We start from the raw sequence: 13,923 nt of genomic DNA, 5'->3' as shown, positions 1-13,923 counted from the left end.
TCTTTTTGTCTCTTATTTTTACTATAAGACTGGGTGATTTATCTGTCGCATTTAGATTTTTAGAAATGTAAATATAATCTAATTTTAAAAAAAGTTTGTCTATATTTATGCTTTTTTATCCTTCCTAATGATGTCTTTGTACTTCTATTGATTTTTATTCCCGAACTGATTCGTATGTCTCAAACTTTTTTTTCTCAAAAACAATTCTGTAACTGTATTAGGAGAAATTGATTGTACTTTTATGGTTAAAAAAACCCGCAATAAAGTGATTTGAAATTGAAATTGAAAAGCCTTGAACTATTTCAATGTATTACTGTATACCTTATAAGCTGAAATGTACCACACTTAAATGGCATTAATGCTGTGTAAGATTATTTCTGGTAGTTTATGTTAGCATAGAAAACTAATGAAATAGATTTATAAAATGAAATAACATTAGAGATATTAAAACATCTTACAGAGGGGATTGAAGTTACAGAACAAGGTGTTATGAAATAACATTGGGGCCATTCAAATGAACCTCTATTGTTAATACTGTAGAGGCGAGCTTCCTACAGAGGGCGGTGAAGTTTTAGAACGAGGGGTTATGAAATAACATTGGAGACATTGGAATGAGCCTGAAATATTGATACAGTAGAGGTGGGCCTCTTGCAGATGGGGTGTGAAGTTTTAGAACGGACATTGTTAAATAAGGCATGTTGGGGAAGAGCAAGCCCTCAGAAGTTACAGCAAGAAGGGCTTAGTGAAAAGCATGGTAAGCAGAGAGAACTTTCTGGAAGAAGCTGGATCAGAACCAGACATAGGTTTAATTTTGCCACTGGTTGTAATGGGGGGGAGGGGGTTGGAAGCATTGCAGCAAAAGCCTGGATCTGGAAGCATAATGTTGGTTACAGTGGCAGAGAAATTCTCAAAATGGCAGCATGTATCTGCAGTCACCATATATGTGCTAATGCTACATTTCATACCTACCTGAGAGACAGTTTCTTCCTCTCTTTCTCCCACCAGGGAAGGGCCGTCCTCCCCGGAACAGTGGCAGCGCATCTACAGTCGGTGCTCGGCCAATGAGGTGCATCACATCAAGTTGGGCGAAAGCAAGTTCTTCGGGGAATACGAGGGCAAAAGCTTCACGTACGCCTCGTTCCATGCTCACAAGAAGTAGGTCCACTCCCTGTGTCCAGATCCTTAGGCCCACTTAGGAAGTAGTTCAGCTCACCTTGTCTCTATCATTCTAAATGAACAGGAAGTTACTCCTCCTCCCTCTACCTATATTCTACCACACACACAAGAGGTCCACTCCTCCTGTTGGTATCCGTTCACATGCAATGCATATCTGTGCACCCTGTACAAAGTATAAGCAAACAAACAAACATACAGAGAAAAGTGCTTCATCTAAGGCCCTCCTGATATGTGGTGTGGTGCATTGTGGGGCTTCCTCTCTCATGGGGTCACTGCCATTCTTGCTATTTATCTTTTTATTATCTTGTCTTAAGACTCTTTTAAGAAGGCAATATTCCTTCATGCCATATGTAAAACCAAATCTTCCAGCAAAAACTGTCTACATCTATTTGAAACTGTGAACATATGTAACACTTCATTTTGACTTCTTTAAGGTTAAATGTGAGTTGACTCCATGAATCACTGTTGTTAAACAACTACTTGTGTAACTCACACTTGTCTCCTGCCTGAGTCATAATGTGTCTGCTCTTATTCTGCTCCCTCACGGACAGGTACGGAGTGTGCCTGATAGGAGTGTGCCGTGAGGAGAAGAGCAACATTCTGTTGAACCCAGGGCCCTGCCACATCATGACTACCTCCGACACCTGTTTCTACATCCACATCTCCAAAGAGGAGAACTCAGCCTTTGTCTTCAAGCAGCAAGAGCAGATCCACAAGACCGGTCTTCCCAAGTCAGCCTACCATGGCCTGACCCGCCTGCCTGTGCACAGCATTATTGCCAGCATGGGTAAGTAATGGGATGGCACCCTTGGGGAATAGTAATCTGGATGGGAGTGCCAAATCAATTCTTGCTACTTCATGCTTCAGAGTATATGCAGGGGCCAGGCTAAGTTATCCACCTCAGTTCTAGCACTCAGCACCGCCTCTGCTAGATGGACAATACCATTGGCCTTCACCTCTCCAACTTGGCAACAACTCCTGATCTCCAACCTCTACAGCTATTACTGGCAATATATCTTGTCACCCTGTGATCCTATGTTGTGGATGCCTCGTAAAGTATTTTACACAATTGTTCTATTGTCTTTCATTGCTTATTTTTGACTGTGATATTTCCCCAGTCTCCAACCAAGAAGTCTACCACTATGTCAACTACCTTCTGTAGCAATTGTTTTTACCTAGATTCTAATGTAAAATCCCTATACAGTTGATGGATCGAAATATTCATGTTATTCACATAATTATGAACACACGTGTCTGAGGCTCTTCAATCTCATTCACAAAACAAGTGCACAGATGAGAAACTATACACAATTGTTGTTTTCAACCCACATGAGGCAAAGGAATAGTAGGCAGAAATTTAAAGAGCTTTGTTTCAATATGTTATTGACACTTAGAGGCCTATTATGATGGTGGACAGATTGCCACCGCCCGGCCGGCAGTGGCAAACCGCCATCACAACTACATTTACCCCGCCACATTACCATGGTGGTGGAACCACTGCGGACGGAAAGTCCATCCGCCGCTTTTCTGTTGGTCAGCAATCACCACGATTGCCGGCCGGGTGGAAATAGCCCACAATAGAGTGGCGGTGCCTTGCAGGCACCGCCATCCATATTATGATGGCTGCGGTGGGTATGCCTTTCCATCGCGGAGACTCCGCCATGGAAATGCATGCAAGAATTTACTATGGGGGCCCGTTGCGGGCCACCGGGGTGGGTACTGCACTTGGGAGGTACTTATGGTACCCACCTGCATTGCCATGCACAAGGTGGCAGTAGGCACCGCGCGGTGCCTGTCACGTTGTTCATGGAAATGCACAAAATGCCTCTTTGGCATTGCGGCAGGTGCTGCTTCCAGCACCGCCCGCCAGAATATCAAAGATATGGGTGGCCAGGGTGGCGGTTGTATCCTAATTTTCGGTGCAGGACCGCTGCACCCCTGGTGGCTGGTCCCAGCGCAGCTAGGGTGGCGGCATCCAAATGGGGCCCTTAGATGTTTCCCCAGATTCCTGGCTTTCTCAATGCCAGAAAATGTATCCTATTCTTTGATGTGTTTTCAAAATTGTGTTCCAAATCATTGTCATATATTCAATTAACTTAACCCTTATGTCCCTGAGAAATACACCTCATATTCTTTATCAATCGCACAAACATGAAACGGTCATTCTATTGGTTTCCTCCATTATTCACTCTTTAGAATTAGGAGAATTGGTATATGTGTTGGAGTGTTTTCTGTGAACAATGTTAGACGTTATATTATCATACATTTTCAACTAATTTCCCAGGTTGGACAACTATTTAGTAGTTCCATGAGTAGATGCCAGTAGTAACTTTTGCTAGTTTATTGTCATGAGCGCCTAGAGACCTGACTGTGATTTGGCGCTATACAAGCTTCAGTTAACAATAACAATAACAATAACAATGTTGGCATTGAGAAAGATTATGGAGGAAGTTGAAACACAAGAAATGTAAAATATATTTTACTATTTCATAGTTAAAGGAAGCATCACACCTTCTACATAGTTATATGTGAGATTGCTGAGGGAAGCTTTGGAGACCGTTGATGGTGTTATGGGTCTGATGCCACTATAGCACTCTTAGGTGAAGGAATGGAAGGAAGGTGCAGTTAACCAGCTGCCAAGTATAACACATGAGATCCTACACATGTGGTCAGGCAGAAGCGTACGCCTTTTAGACCAGGCTCTGCAGGGACATAGCTCCAAAGTGCACTTCTTTCTACAGTGAGGTATGTCTTCGGAATCACAGTGTGATATTTCAAAGAAAATACAGATATTCAACTCGGCATTTGCATGTAGCCGTGGGCAGTAAAAGACAACAAATTCCAACGGAAATAAGATTTACTCCCAGCTTGATTGATTTTTTGCCAGCGCACCTGTTTGACAAAGAACCTAATAAAAGGGAAATGTTAAATAAATAGCATACTGGTCGGTGTGGGTTGGGTGCTTGGGTAGGAAGAGGGTGATGTGACATGGTACACTTGTCCACCTAGGACAACCAAAATTAGAGGACCGTGCCCTTCATAAAAGCTTGTCCCATTTTAGATGTGGTTGAGTGAGGTGAAGTTGGATGGTAAGTAGCTCTGTATTGATGTCCCAACCGGCAACTCGGTTTTGAGCCCCCGCGCCACACACTGTGCCTCCAAAGGGCAAGTTGAATCAGAAGCAGAGCTTCCCCAATCCGAATCTCCAACTGGCATAGAATGAACTCTTTTCTAGAGGCTTGTCAGTTAAAGTACTAGTATTTCCTACAAGGGTTTCGACTGCTGGTCTAGCCCAGACACAGAAATGTTTCTAAGGGCTAATGTTTAAGCAGCAGGTATGTGCAGATAGAAGCAGAAGGAGAAAGCAGGTAAAATGGACATTTTTAAAGACCTCAGCGTGTTCTCAAACCTGAATTATTAGGAGGTAAATGTAAATGCACTCTCTAATTGATCGTTTTTTAATTGTATTTAATCAAATAAAATGTGTAGTCAGGATAAAATCCCTCAGGCTGACAACACATAAACTAGTATGAAGCACAACTCATTGGTTTATGGTTCAGTCATTCAATTGTATTAATCTAAAATATTCTCATATGGCTCGATTTAAAAAAATCATTTTGGAATACATAAAGCAGTAATTTAGTATCACTATTTCTTGCACTACAAATACAATTCACAACAATTTGGATGGAGATCTCTTTCTCTCGTAATCTTCAGTACGAGGTGCAATGACAGAATATCATGGTACATAATATAATTGACAAATATATGGTGTCAAAATAATAATTTACCACAATATTGTGTTCCTAAACTTATAATGGAAATCACAAAATACAACAAATATATATTGTGGACAATAATATCGTCATATACAAAAATATAGTTTTTGTAACATATACAGTTTAAACTAGTAAATGTTAAATATTATAATATATATACACAATTTATATATATATATATATATATATATATATAGACATTGAAATGATTAGTAAAACCGATTTAGCTTTCATCGTATTTTTGATCAATTTAGTACTATAAAAATCATATATATTAATACATATATATGTATAATATACAAAATACTAACTACAACATAAACGTAAAATATATACACAATTCACTAACAAAATATGTTAATTAATTTCGCCAATATATAAAATAGTAAAATATAAAAACTCAAAAACACATTTACTGAAAATAATATTAAAAGAAAATAATCAACAATATTAAATGTACAAAATAAGCAAAAAATAATATACATTCGATTTCACCAACAGTAGGAAAAGCATTTGACTCCAGAAAGACTAGATATGCTATTCCCACTCCAGTTTAAGCAACAGTAAGGAAAGTGCTGAATTTCGGAGGAGTGACATTTACTATTCCCACTAAAATCTAAACAACATTCGAGAAAGTGTTGGACTTTAGAGGGGTTAACAGTATTAATCCAGTTCTAGTCTAATCAATAATAGGGAAAGTATTGGATTTCGAAGGGCTTTGATTTACTATTCCCATTCCAGTATAAGCAACAGTAGGGAAAGCATTGGAATTTGGAGGGTGAAGATGTACTATTGCCCTTACAGTCTAAGCAGCAGTGGGGACTGTTTGCTATTCCCACTGAAGTCTTAAAAATAACAGGGAAGATGTTGGACTTTGAAGGGTTTCAATTTACCATGTTTGACTTCAAAAGGATTACATATATGAATATAAATACTATGAATGTAATGAAAATGCTTTAACACTTAATATAAGAGAGTATTAAATAACAATATATATATGTATATATATATATATATATATATTTGAAAAATAATGGAAAAATAAACTAAATATAATAATAACAACTTCCCTAAATACAATTATGAAATCATTACTAATTTATTTCATTTCAATTAAAAGAAATTCAATTTAAGTAAAAAACATAATTGCACAAAGTTTCACAAGTGCTTACCATTTAATACATGAGTTGTTTCTGAACAACATAATAAATATAAAAACGTTATTCAAAATTGATTTCCACTGAATAAATAACATAGAAATTTAAATTATTATAATAAACGATATATGTATATTCTTATTAAGCTAATTGCCTAAATAAAATAACACAGCAACATTCGTAAAAGAAACATTAAAAGAAACAACACACTACAGTAGTTACACAATATAATACATTTGGTAATTTACACAATCAATAACCAAATAATATTTAATTTAAAAAATATCATTACATTAAAATACATGTCATTTTAAATTCCCACCCTATTCCTGAACAAACCCAGCAACCTGCAACTAAAATACAACTTAAATAAATCAGCATTAAACAATTTACTTAATCAGCCATTAATAAATAATTAGTTAGCAATTAAAAACTAACAGTAATTTTAATTATTTTTAATTATTTAGAACGTAATTAACTTCCCACCCTAAAGCCCTACAAACCCAGCGAAGTGCTACAAAAACATAACCTATTATTACAAATATTAAAACTGCAATAAAGTTTTCAATTTTATATCACAACTACAATAAAGCATGTAAATATTGTACATATTTAATAATCATTTAAAGAATGAACAATAACAAATTCCTTTTAAATTAAAAATATTTCTAATTTAAATAATACCCCACCCTATCCCCCTACAAACCAAACAACGTGCTACAAAAACATTAAAAAAAAATACTAAATCCCTTACAATTACAAAAAAATTACAAACTATATTTTTTACAATTAATAGCAATTATATCAACAATACTAACACCTAAAATAATATATTAACTAAAATGCATTAAAACAATGAAAAAACATTAATTTTTACAACTATGGGCCTCATTATGATGGTGGTCGGATGATCGGTTCGGGCTCTAGACCATCCGACAAGGAGTTGGCTGACCTGACAGCCCAATTACGATACGATCGATGAGCAGGCGGTCGTAAACATCCCATTTTCCATTGTGGCTTGTGCAGCAGCCCAGAAAAGGGCGGCAGCACAAGCTGCAATAGAAAGAGGGATGTTTTTGAAATCCATGCACCGTGTGCCAGGCACTATGTGCATGGATGTTTAGGGGTTACCACATGTGCCCCCCATGCCAAAGGATGTTGGAAAGGGACATTGTAATCCCTACAGTGGTGCCTGGGCAAGCACCACCCCCATTTTAGGGATTATGGCCCGACCAACGCCCTGACGAGCTCCTTGAGTCTACCGTAGGTGTCATTTTGTCCCTTCGACCGCCGTCATCCGACTGACTGCATTGTAATGCGGCGGTCAGACCGCTATCCTCGTTGTCAGGCTTACCGCCACCAACAACCTGTCGGTGATGATCCACCCAACATCCTAATCAGGCCCTATGTTACTGAAAATGATATTTAAAACAACAATATTTGTAAAAAAACATTATTTAAACAAATATAGTCTTGATAAGTATATCCTATACCACAATATTTTTGAATCACAATATTTTTTTCTGGAAATTTATGTTTTCTAATATTTTAAACCTGATATTTGTCTCTACGGATGTAAGTATGGGATTTAGTGATAAATATGACATACTAATAAAAATAGAAAAGAGCAAGCATGTAGCGACACTCACGGTAAAGTTTACCTGTGAGGAAAACCAGATTAGGTTGTTCAGAAAGCTCTCACTCTCCAACCTAGTTGATGACATACTTCATCATCGGGCCCCGCAAGGAGTGGCCGAATGCCACCCTAGTGTGCTGCAACGCCAGGTTACTGCAGAGCTGGTTTTTTGTGATACGTGAAGTGTGAATTGAGTGAGTTAAAAATGTCCAAATTGTGTCAAAAAGTTAATTTATTAGTTTTGCAAATTGGACATAAATAAAAATAAAACAAAAGTGTAGGATAAAGGACCAAAATTAAAAGTCCAGTTTTATCCCTGCTGTGTGGTCAACATGTTTCTGCCTATGTGTGAGTAGTTAATCAGGCATTCGTCAGGACCAGTGAAATAAAGTGTAGTGATGAACCCCGGTGGTATCGGCGCGCTAAGGCCCAACCTGTCCTGAGGTTACTAGTGTTAAAAAGGATTTAAAAACACTGTATTCAGATTCCGTTACTTTGGAGTGGAACCGAGTTTATTAGTAGGTGCAAAAGATCAGAGCACCATGGGTCTTGGGAGGGGGGTGGTAGCGAAATGGCATACCGCCCTGTATGCTAGGCACCCGCTTGGAACCTGCGTGAACCCTCTTTTGCCGCACCCCGAAGAACTCTTCTTTCTTCGTGGTCCGAATGGTGCTCTGATCTTTTGCACCTACTAATAAACTCGGTTCCACTCCAAAGTGACGGATCCTGAATACAGTGTTTTTAAATCCTTTATAAAACTAGTAACCTCAGGCCAGGGAGTTGCAGCACACAAGGGTGGCATTCAGCCTGATGGGGCCAGATGATGAAGCATGTCACCAACTAGGTTGGTGAGTGAGGGCTTTCTGAGCCTGTGAGCTTTTCCTCACAGGTAACCTTTACCGTGAGTGCCACTACATGCTTGCTCTTTTCTAGTCTCTATTGGTATTACGCTCCTCTGTTGTTTCCTTGATTTCTCTCGAGGGGAGTAGGCGCGTGTGTTCCGTTCCCTTACTCTCTTGTTACAAGTATAATAATAAAAATCCCACATCCACACTGGAGGAAGACAATTGTAACTCACAAATACTCCTCTAACTACAGTCCTAATAGTGCTAAAATAGGCTCAAATGCCCTCCAGCCGAGCCCTGGAGTAAATCAAGCACAGCTCATGGCCAACAGTGGTACTGCACTCTCATAAAAAACACTTAAGGCAGGCTATAAAACTAACACTCCTTAGGAAAAAATGCAACATAAAATAAATTAATTCTCTGTCACTGTGTATGTATATAATATTGTTTTTTAAAAAATAAATGTGTTGAATATATTTAAATTAATTTCAAATGTAAAACAAAGAAAGTTAAGTTTAGGAGGTAATGTGTTGAATGTTGTTCTTTATGTAGTACATGGTTACTATTATTTGTTTTATATTTCTAATTTAGATTACTTTAATAATACTTGTTTAAATAGTACTAATATATTAAATGTCCCTGTATTTTGCTATAGGGACAGCTCTTCCCCAGTGGCAGAGATCTCCATAAACAGATATAAAGTTACTAACAGTAACGTTACACTTCTAAATTAAGTTATAGGAGACTTCACCCCCTCCATTGAGGGGGACAAGAATCTAATGTCTACCCCTTGGTGTAAATCTTCATTTGGGTCTTCTGAATAAAAAATAATTGGAAAGTCACACCTAGGTGTAGGGATAGATCTATATGTTAACAGATCTATGGCTGTAAATGTGCCTTTGTAAATCATGCCCATAGGGTTGCAATATATATAGCGTGCTAAGTTGGTCTGGTGCCTCAATGCATTTTGGCATGTGCCCTTCATTGAGGGCAGGAAGAAGATGGATGGTCTGGTCCTCTCTGTACCAGCTGACTTATGCCACAAGCCACGGACCGCTGCAGAGGCCCAGAGAGTGCCTACAAATTGGCACAAGCCACCTCATAAAGATGCCATCTAGTAAATCAGAAGCATTTGGTTCATGGAGTCTGGGTGCAATCCTTCTTCCATTAACTAGTTACTACCATGCAACACTTTGGCTTCAATATTTTCTACTTAATTTGATTAAGAGCACACCGCAAAATGGTTTGGTGTTCCAGGGTAATGTAGCACACTGTATATCATGCAATATTATGTCATTATTTTGGATACACAAAATGGACAGATTGAACCATAAACTTATGAATCTTTGATTAGTTCCGTAATTTAAAGTAATTGATCATCTGAAAACAGAGAAGTGTGTATGGTCAACAGTGCACTAGAACACATGTCCTTTCTTGATTTGGGACCCAAGGCTGTCTTTGCCAAGAAGGATATATCATAAAACTTGATTTTGATTTCTCCCTCTTACTGATTCACCCATGGTGGTGCCAAGGCAAACTGAGCTGTCCATAAAGGGGTTGGGCTCTGTGTGTCCTTCCAATGTATTGGCTTTTTCAGTAGCACAGCTTTCTAACTATCATCTTTTCTAACTCCTACACTGCAGGCACAGTGGCCATGGATCTGCATGACTCTGGAAGCAGCCCCGACAGTGTGGAAGGCAGCACATTGAGCCCCCCCATGGAGTCCGGAAGGGAGCGGCGGCACAGCATCGCTCCAGTCCTGGAAGTAGTGGACGCTCTGCCAAACTCTACCTTCGACCTCCTCAGCGACCAGTCGGAGGACGAGGCTAACCAGTCAGACGAGGAGATAACTGCTTCCTTTGAGTAAGGGAAATCTGGAATACTGTGGGACACAGAAAAATTCACACATCTCTCCTGCCCAGCTTAAAGAGAGCATTACTTGTTATCAGTGATGTCATTTGAGATGTCATCAGTGGAGTCACCAGTGAGGTCACTGACCATGTCATGAGTGATGTTATATGTTAGGTCATAAGCAGTGCATTGCTGGGGCATAGATTATAGTTAGCTCAGCTAACTATAACTGCTGAATTTCCCTGGTTTTGTACGAGTGAAATATGAGCCTAACTATAACTTCCCTGTGACTTTTGTTTTTTTCTGTAAATTTCTAAGGTTTTTTAATGTTGTTTCCTGACTATAATGGCCTAGTAACATTTGGTTATCCAGTATTAGGGTATCTTTCAAAGATTCACATGCCTGAATCATTCCCTGTCGTCGGGATGGGAGTTCCCGGTACATAAATAAAGTAATGTCCCATTAGACATAAAGAGTAATAGGCCCAAGGGCCTCACATTAGTAACATATCCATGTCCTTTTGTAAAAAGGACCAAACTCTAAAGAAGAGCCAATCAGCTATCACCTCCCTCTAGAACCCTCCTGGAAGGAGCTCCTGTCCCTCAGATTTTCTTCCGCACGTCGTGCTAAAGGAGTCTCCTCTGAGCTCTGCTCAGTTTTCTTCTCTACTGAGTTTCCAGTGCTTTCTGGTGATTTTCTTCATATTCTGGACTGAGGTTCCTGATTTCTTCATGGCTGAGACACCTAAAAAGGGTCTTTTAGGCCCTGTGGTTCCTGTGGAAAGAAGAGACTGCATATAGATGACCAACATCAAGATTGTCTATATTGCCTTTATCCAGACCATTGTTCTAAAGATTGCAAGGTATGTCATAACTTCTACACAAAAACCCTCAAATATTGGGATGGACGCCTTTTAATTTGGCTACAAAGGCTGAAAGACAAGGACCAACTGGAATCCTCTCAAAAAAGACGGAGGGCGGCTTCTCCGGGCCCTTCGTCACAGGCTTCTCAAAAGAAGACACTTAAGAAGTCTTCAGAGGTCCATTCCAAGGCTCTACCATTGAAGGTGTCCTCTCAGGAAGTTCCCACCTTCAAAAAGCCTACTGCTACTCGACGACAATTTTAGCGACGAGAAAAGTTGTGTATACAACCTTATGTGTGACTACGTCGACGACAACAGTCACCACGTTGATGGCAATGTCGTCATTCACGTCGTCGACGACAACGACTCCATCGTCGACGGCAGGTAAGACCGTGTCATCAACGAGAAAGATCCAGAAGACATCGTCGACGTCGAAGCAACCGTCGACACTGCGATCGCCGAAAACTGGGTCGTAGACGAGCTCGACGATGAAGACAGCCCCGTCGACGTCCACGCCATCATCGACGAAAACTCCGTCGACGAGATCTCCACCAGTGATGACAGCAGTGTCAACGACGGCTCCGTCGAAAATAACTCCATTGACTACGCCACCCGTCGACGTTTCACAGTCGATGGGCTCGTCAGCGGTGACAGATTCAAATCTGAAAAGCACATATGTGCATCTAAAGATTACAAAAAAGATATTGACGCCGGCCATAAAGTCACCAAGTAGGTCCAACCACTGCCTCCAGCATGTCTTCTGGAAGAGGAGGATTCAGATGAGGGGTACATGTTTCAAACTGCGACAAGCCCCTCTGAACTTAATGTAAAATATCAAGATAGTTCAGATGAGGAAGACCAGGGACAGGAGGAAGAATATCAACCACCTCCTCCACCAATGATTTGTCTTCCAGCCTCTTTGGTCTCGGACTTGTAATGCCTTATTACGGACTACAAACAGAGGTTTCCAACATCTCTTAAACCTCAACCCCCGGCGGTGTCTCCATCACCAAGACCATGGCCCCCACCTTTAAATTTACAGCTGGAACCTGTCATTTTACAGCATCCTCCATCTACTGATGATGAGGAGGAAGATCAGCATGAGGAGGGGAAACTTCAGGACACACAGTCTAACCATGATGAATGGGACGAGTACGTCATTCGCTGTCCTGGTTCTCCAGTGCCTGCACAGGCTGATTCACCACCTGAAGACATCGGGGGTTCCATAATGTCGTTGAGAGAGCAGCTGAATGTTTTCAAATTCCCATGACTCCTCACCAGCAGGACTGCTTCTTGTTTGATTTTAAGGAGCCTTTCAAGAAAGCAGTAAGATCGATACCCATAATAGAATACTTGTGGGGTCAAGGAGTAAAGATTATGCAAAATCCTTCCTCAGTGCCTCCAGTGTTACCTCGCTTGGGTAAAAAATATAGGGCGCCTGATACTGCTCCAGCTTGTTTAATAGGACATCCCAAGCCGGAATGGGTAATAACACAGGCGGCTCAGAAAAAGTCCAAGAATCCTTCTGCCCCTTTAACAGCTCCACCGGATAAAGAAGGCCGAAGGTTGGACAACATTGGAAAGCGTTTTTCCTCAATGTCTGTGTGGACAGTAAAAGCGTCCAATGCCTTAGCTCTATTGGGGCGATACAATAGACAGTTATGGGCAGACATAGCTCCATATCTGGCGGCCTTGCCTGAATACTCAAAAGAAGAGGCAAAGAAAATATTACTTGAAGGTGAACACTCAGCGTCGGAAATAATAGACTGCGCAATGGATATTGCGTCGGCAGGATTTCGTCAGCTGGCTGGCGCAGCTGTATTAAGAAGACAAGGTTGGTTGAAGGCAACTTCTTTTCGTCCTGAAATACAGACGAAGATCTTGGATATGCCCTATGATGGGAAGTTTCTCTTTGGACCACAAATTGATGAGGCTCTACAAAGTATAAAGAAAGATACAGACACAGCCAGAGCATTGGGAACTCTCCAATTCAACAGTCCGTCCTTTCGTGGATTAAGGGGGAGAGGGCAGTCCTCATTTAGAGGGGATTACCAATATCGGTCTTCATACTCTTCTGGTCAGCAAAATCGAGCACAATATCAACATCGCCAGCAGCAGCAGTAGCAGCAGCAATCGTCTTATGGAAAGTCATCCTTTTGTGGCAAAGGTCAACAAAAGGCAACAATCATCGGCAATGACCCTTCACTTCAGCCAGTCCCCAGTTCATCTCCACCCTCAAGGATTGGAGGAAGAATTTCCCATTTTCTGACAAATTGGAAGCAAATTACGACGGACAGTTGGGTTCTACAATTAGATCAATTCAGCCATTCACTAGAATTTCTTCACATCCCTCCACAAACCCATCCCTTAGCTGTGCTTCACAAAAATCTACGTATACTTCTCCGGGAGATTTCTTTAATGCTCCAGAAGGGGGCGATAGAAAGAGTTCCTCTGTCTCAACGGGGGAAAGGATTTTACTCCCTATTCTTCTTAATATAGAAAAAGGGAAAGAAATGGAGACCAATTTTAGACCTCAGAGCCCTCAAGAAATTCATAAAAAAGCTGTTGTTTCGTATGGTGACAATCCAGAAGGTTTTACAACTTTTAGATGTGGAAG

At 40.3% G+C, this 13,923-nt stretch overlaps 1 protein-coding gene across 1 annotated transcript in view; it reads left to right on the top strand.

The window, feature by feature from the left end:
- The window catches only part of LOC147748440 (potassium channel subfamily T member 2-like), an 834,500-nt gene that overhangs the window by 551,840 nt on the left and 268,737 nt on the right, over positions 1–13,923 (top strand). The window contains exons 17-19 of the mRNA XM_086928190.1: positions 1,006–1,155; positions 1,728–1,963; positions 10,237–10,456. Coding sequence (XP_086784316.1) covers positions 1,006–1,155; positions 1,728–1,963; positions 10,237–10,456 — 606 coding nt within the window. The remainder of the gene's footprint in view (positions 1–1,005; positions 1,156–1,727; positions 1,964–10,236; positions 10,457–13,923) is intronic.

The sequence above is a fragment of the Lissotriton vulgaris genome, chromosome 1_1 (assembly GCF_964263255.1).
Source record: "Lissotriton vulgaris chromosome 1_1, aLisVul1.2, whole genome shotgun sequence".
Lineage (NCBI taxonomy): Eukaryota > Metazoa > Chordata > Amphibia > Caudata > Salamandridae > Lissotriton > Lissotriton vulgaris.
Note: the sequence above shows the minus strand (reverse complement) of the source record. Positions and strands in the feature narration are given on the sequence as shown.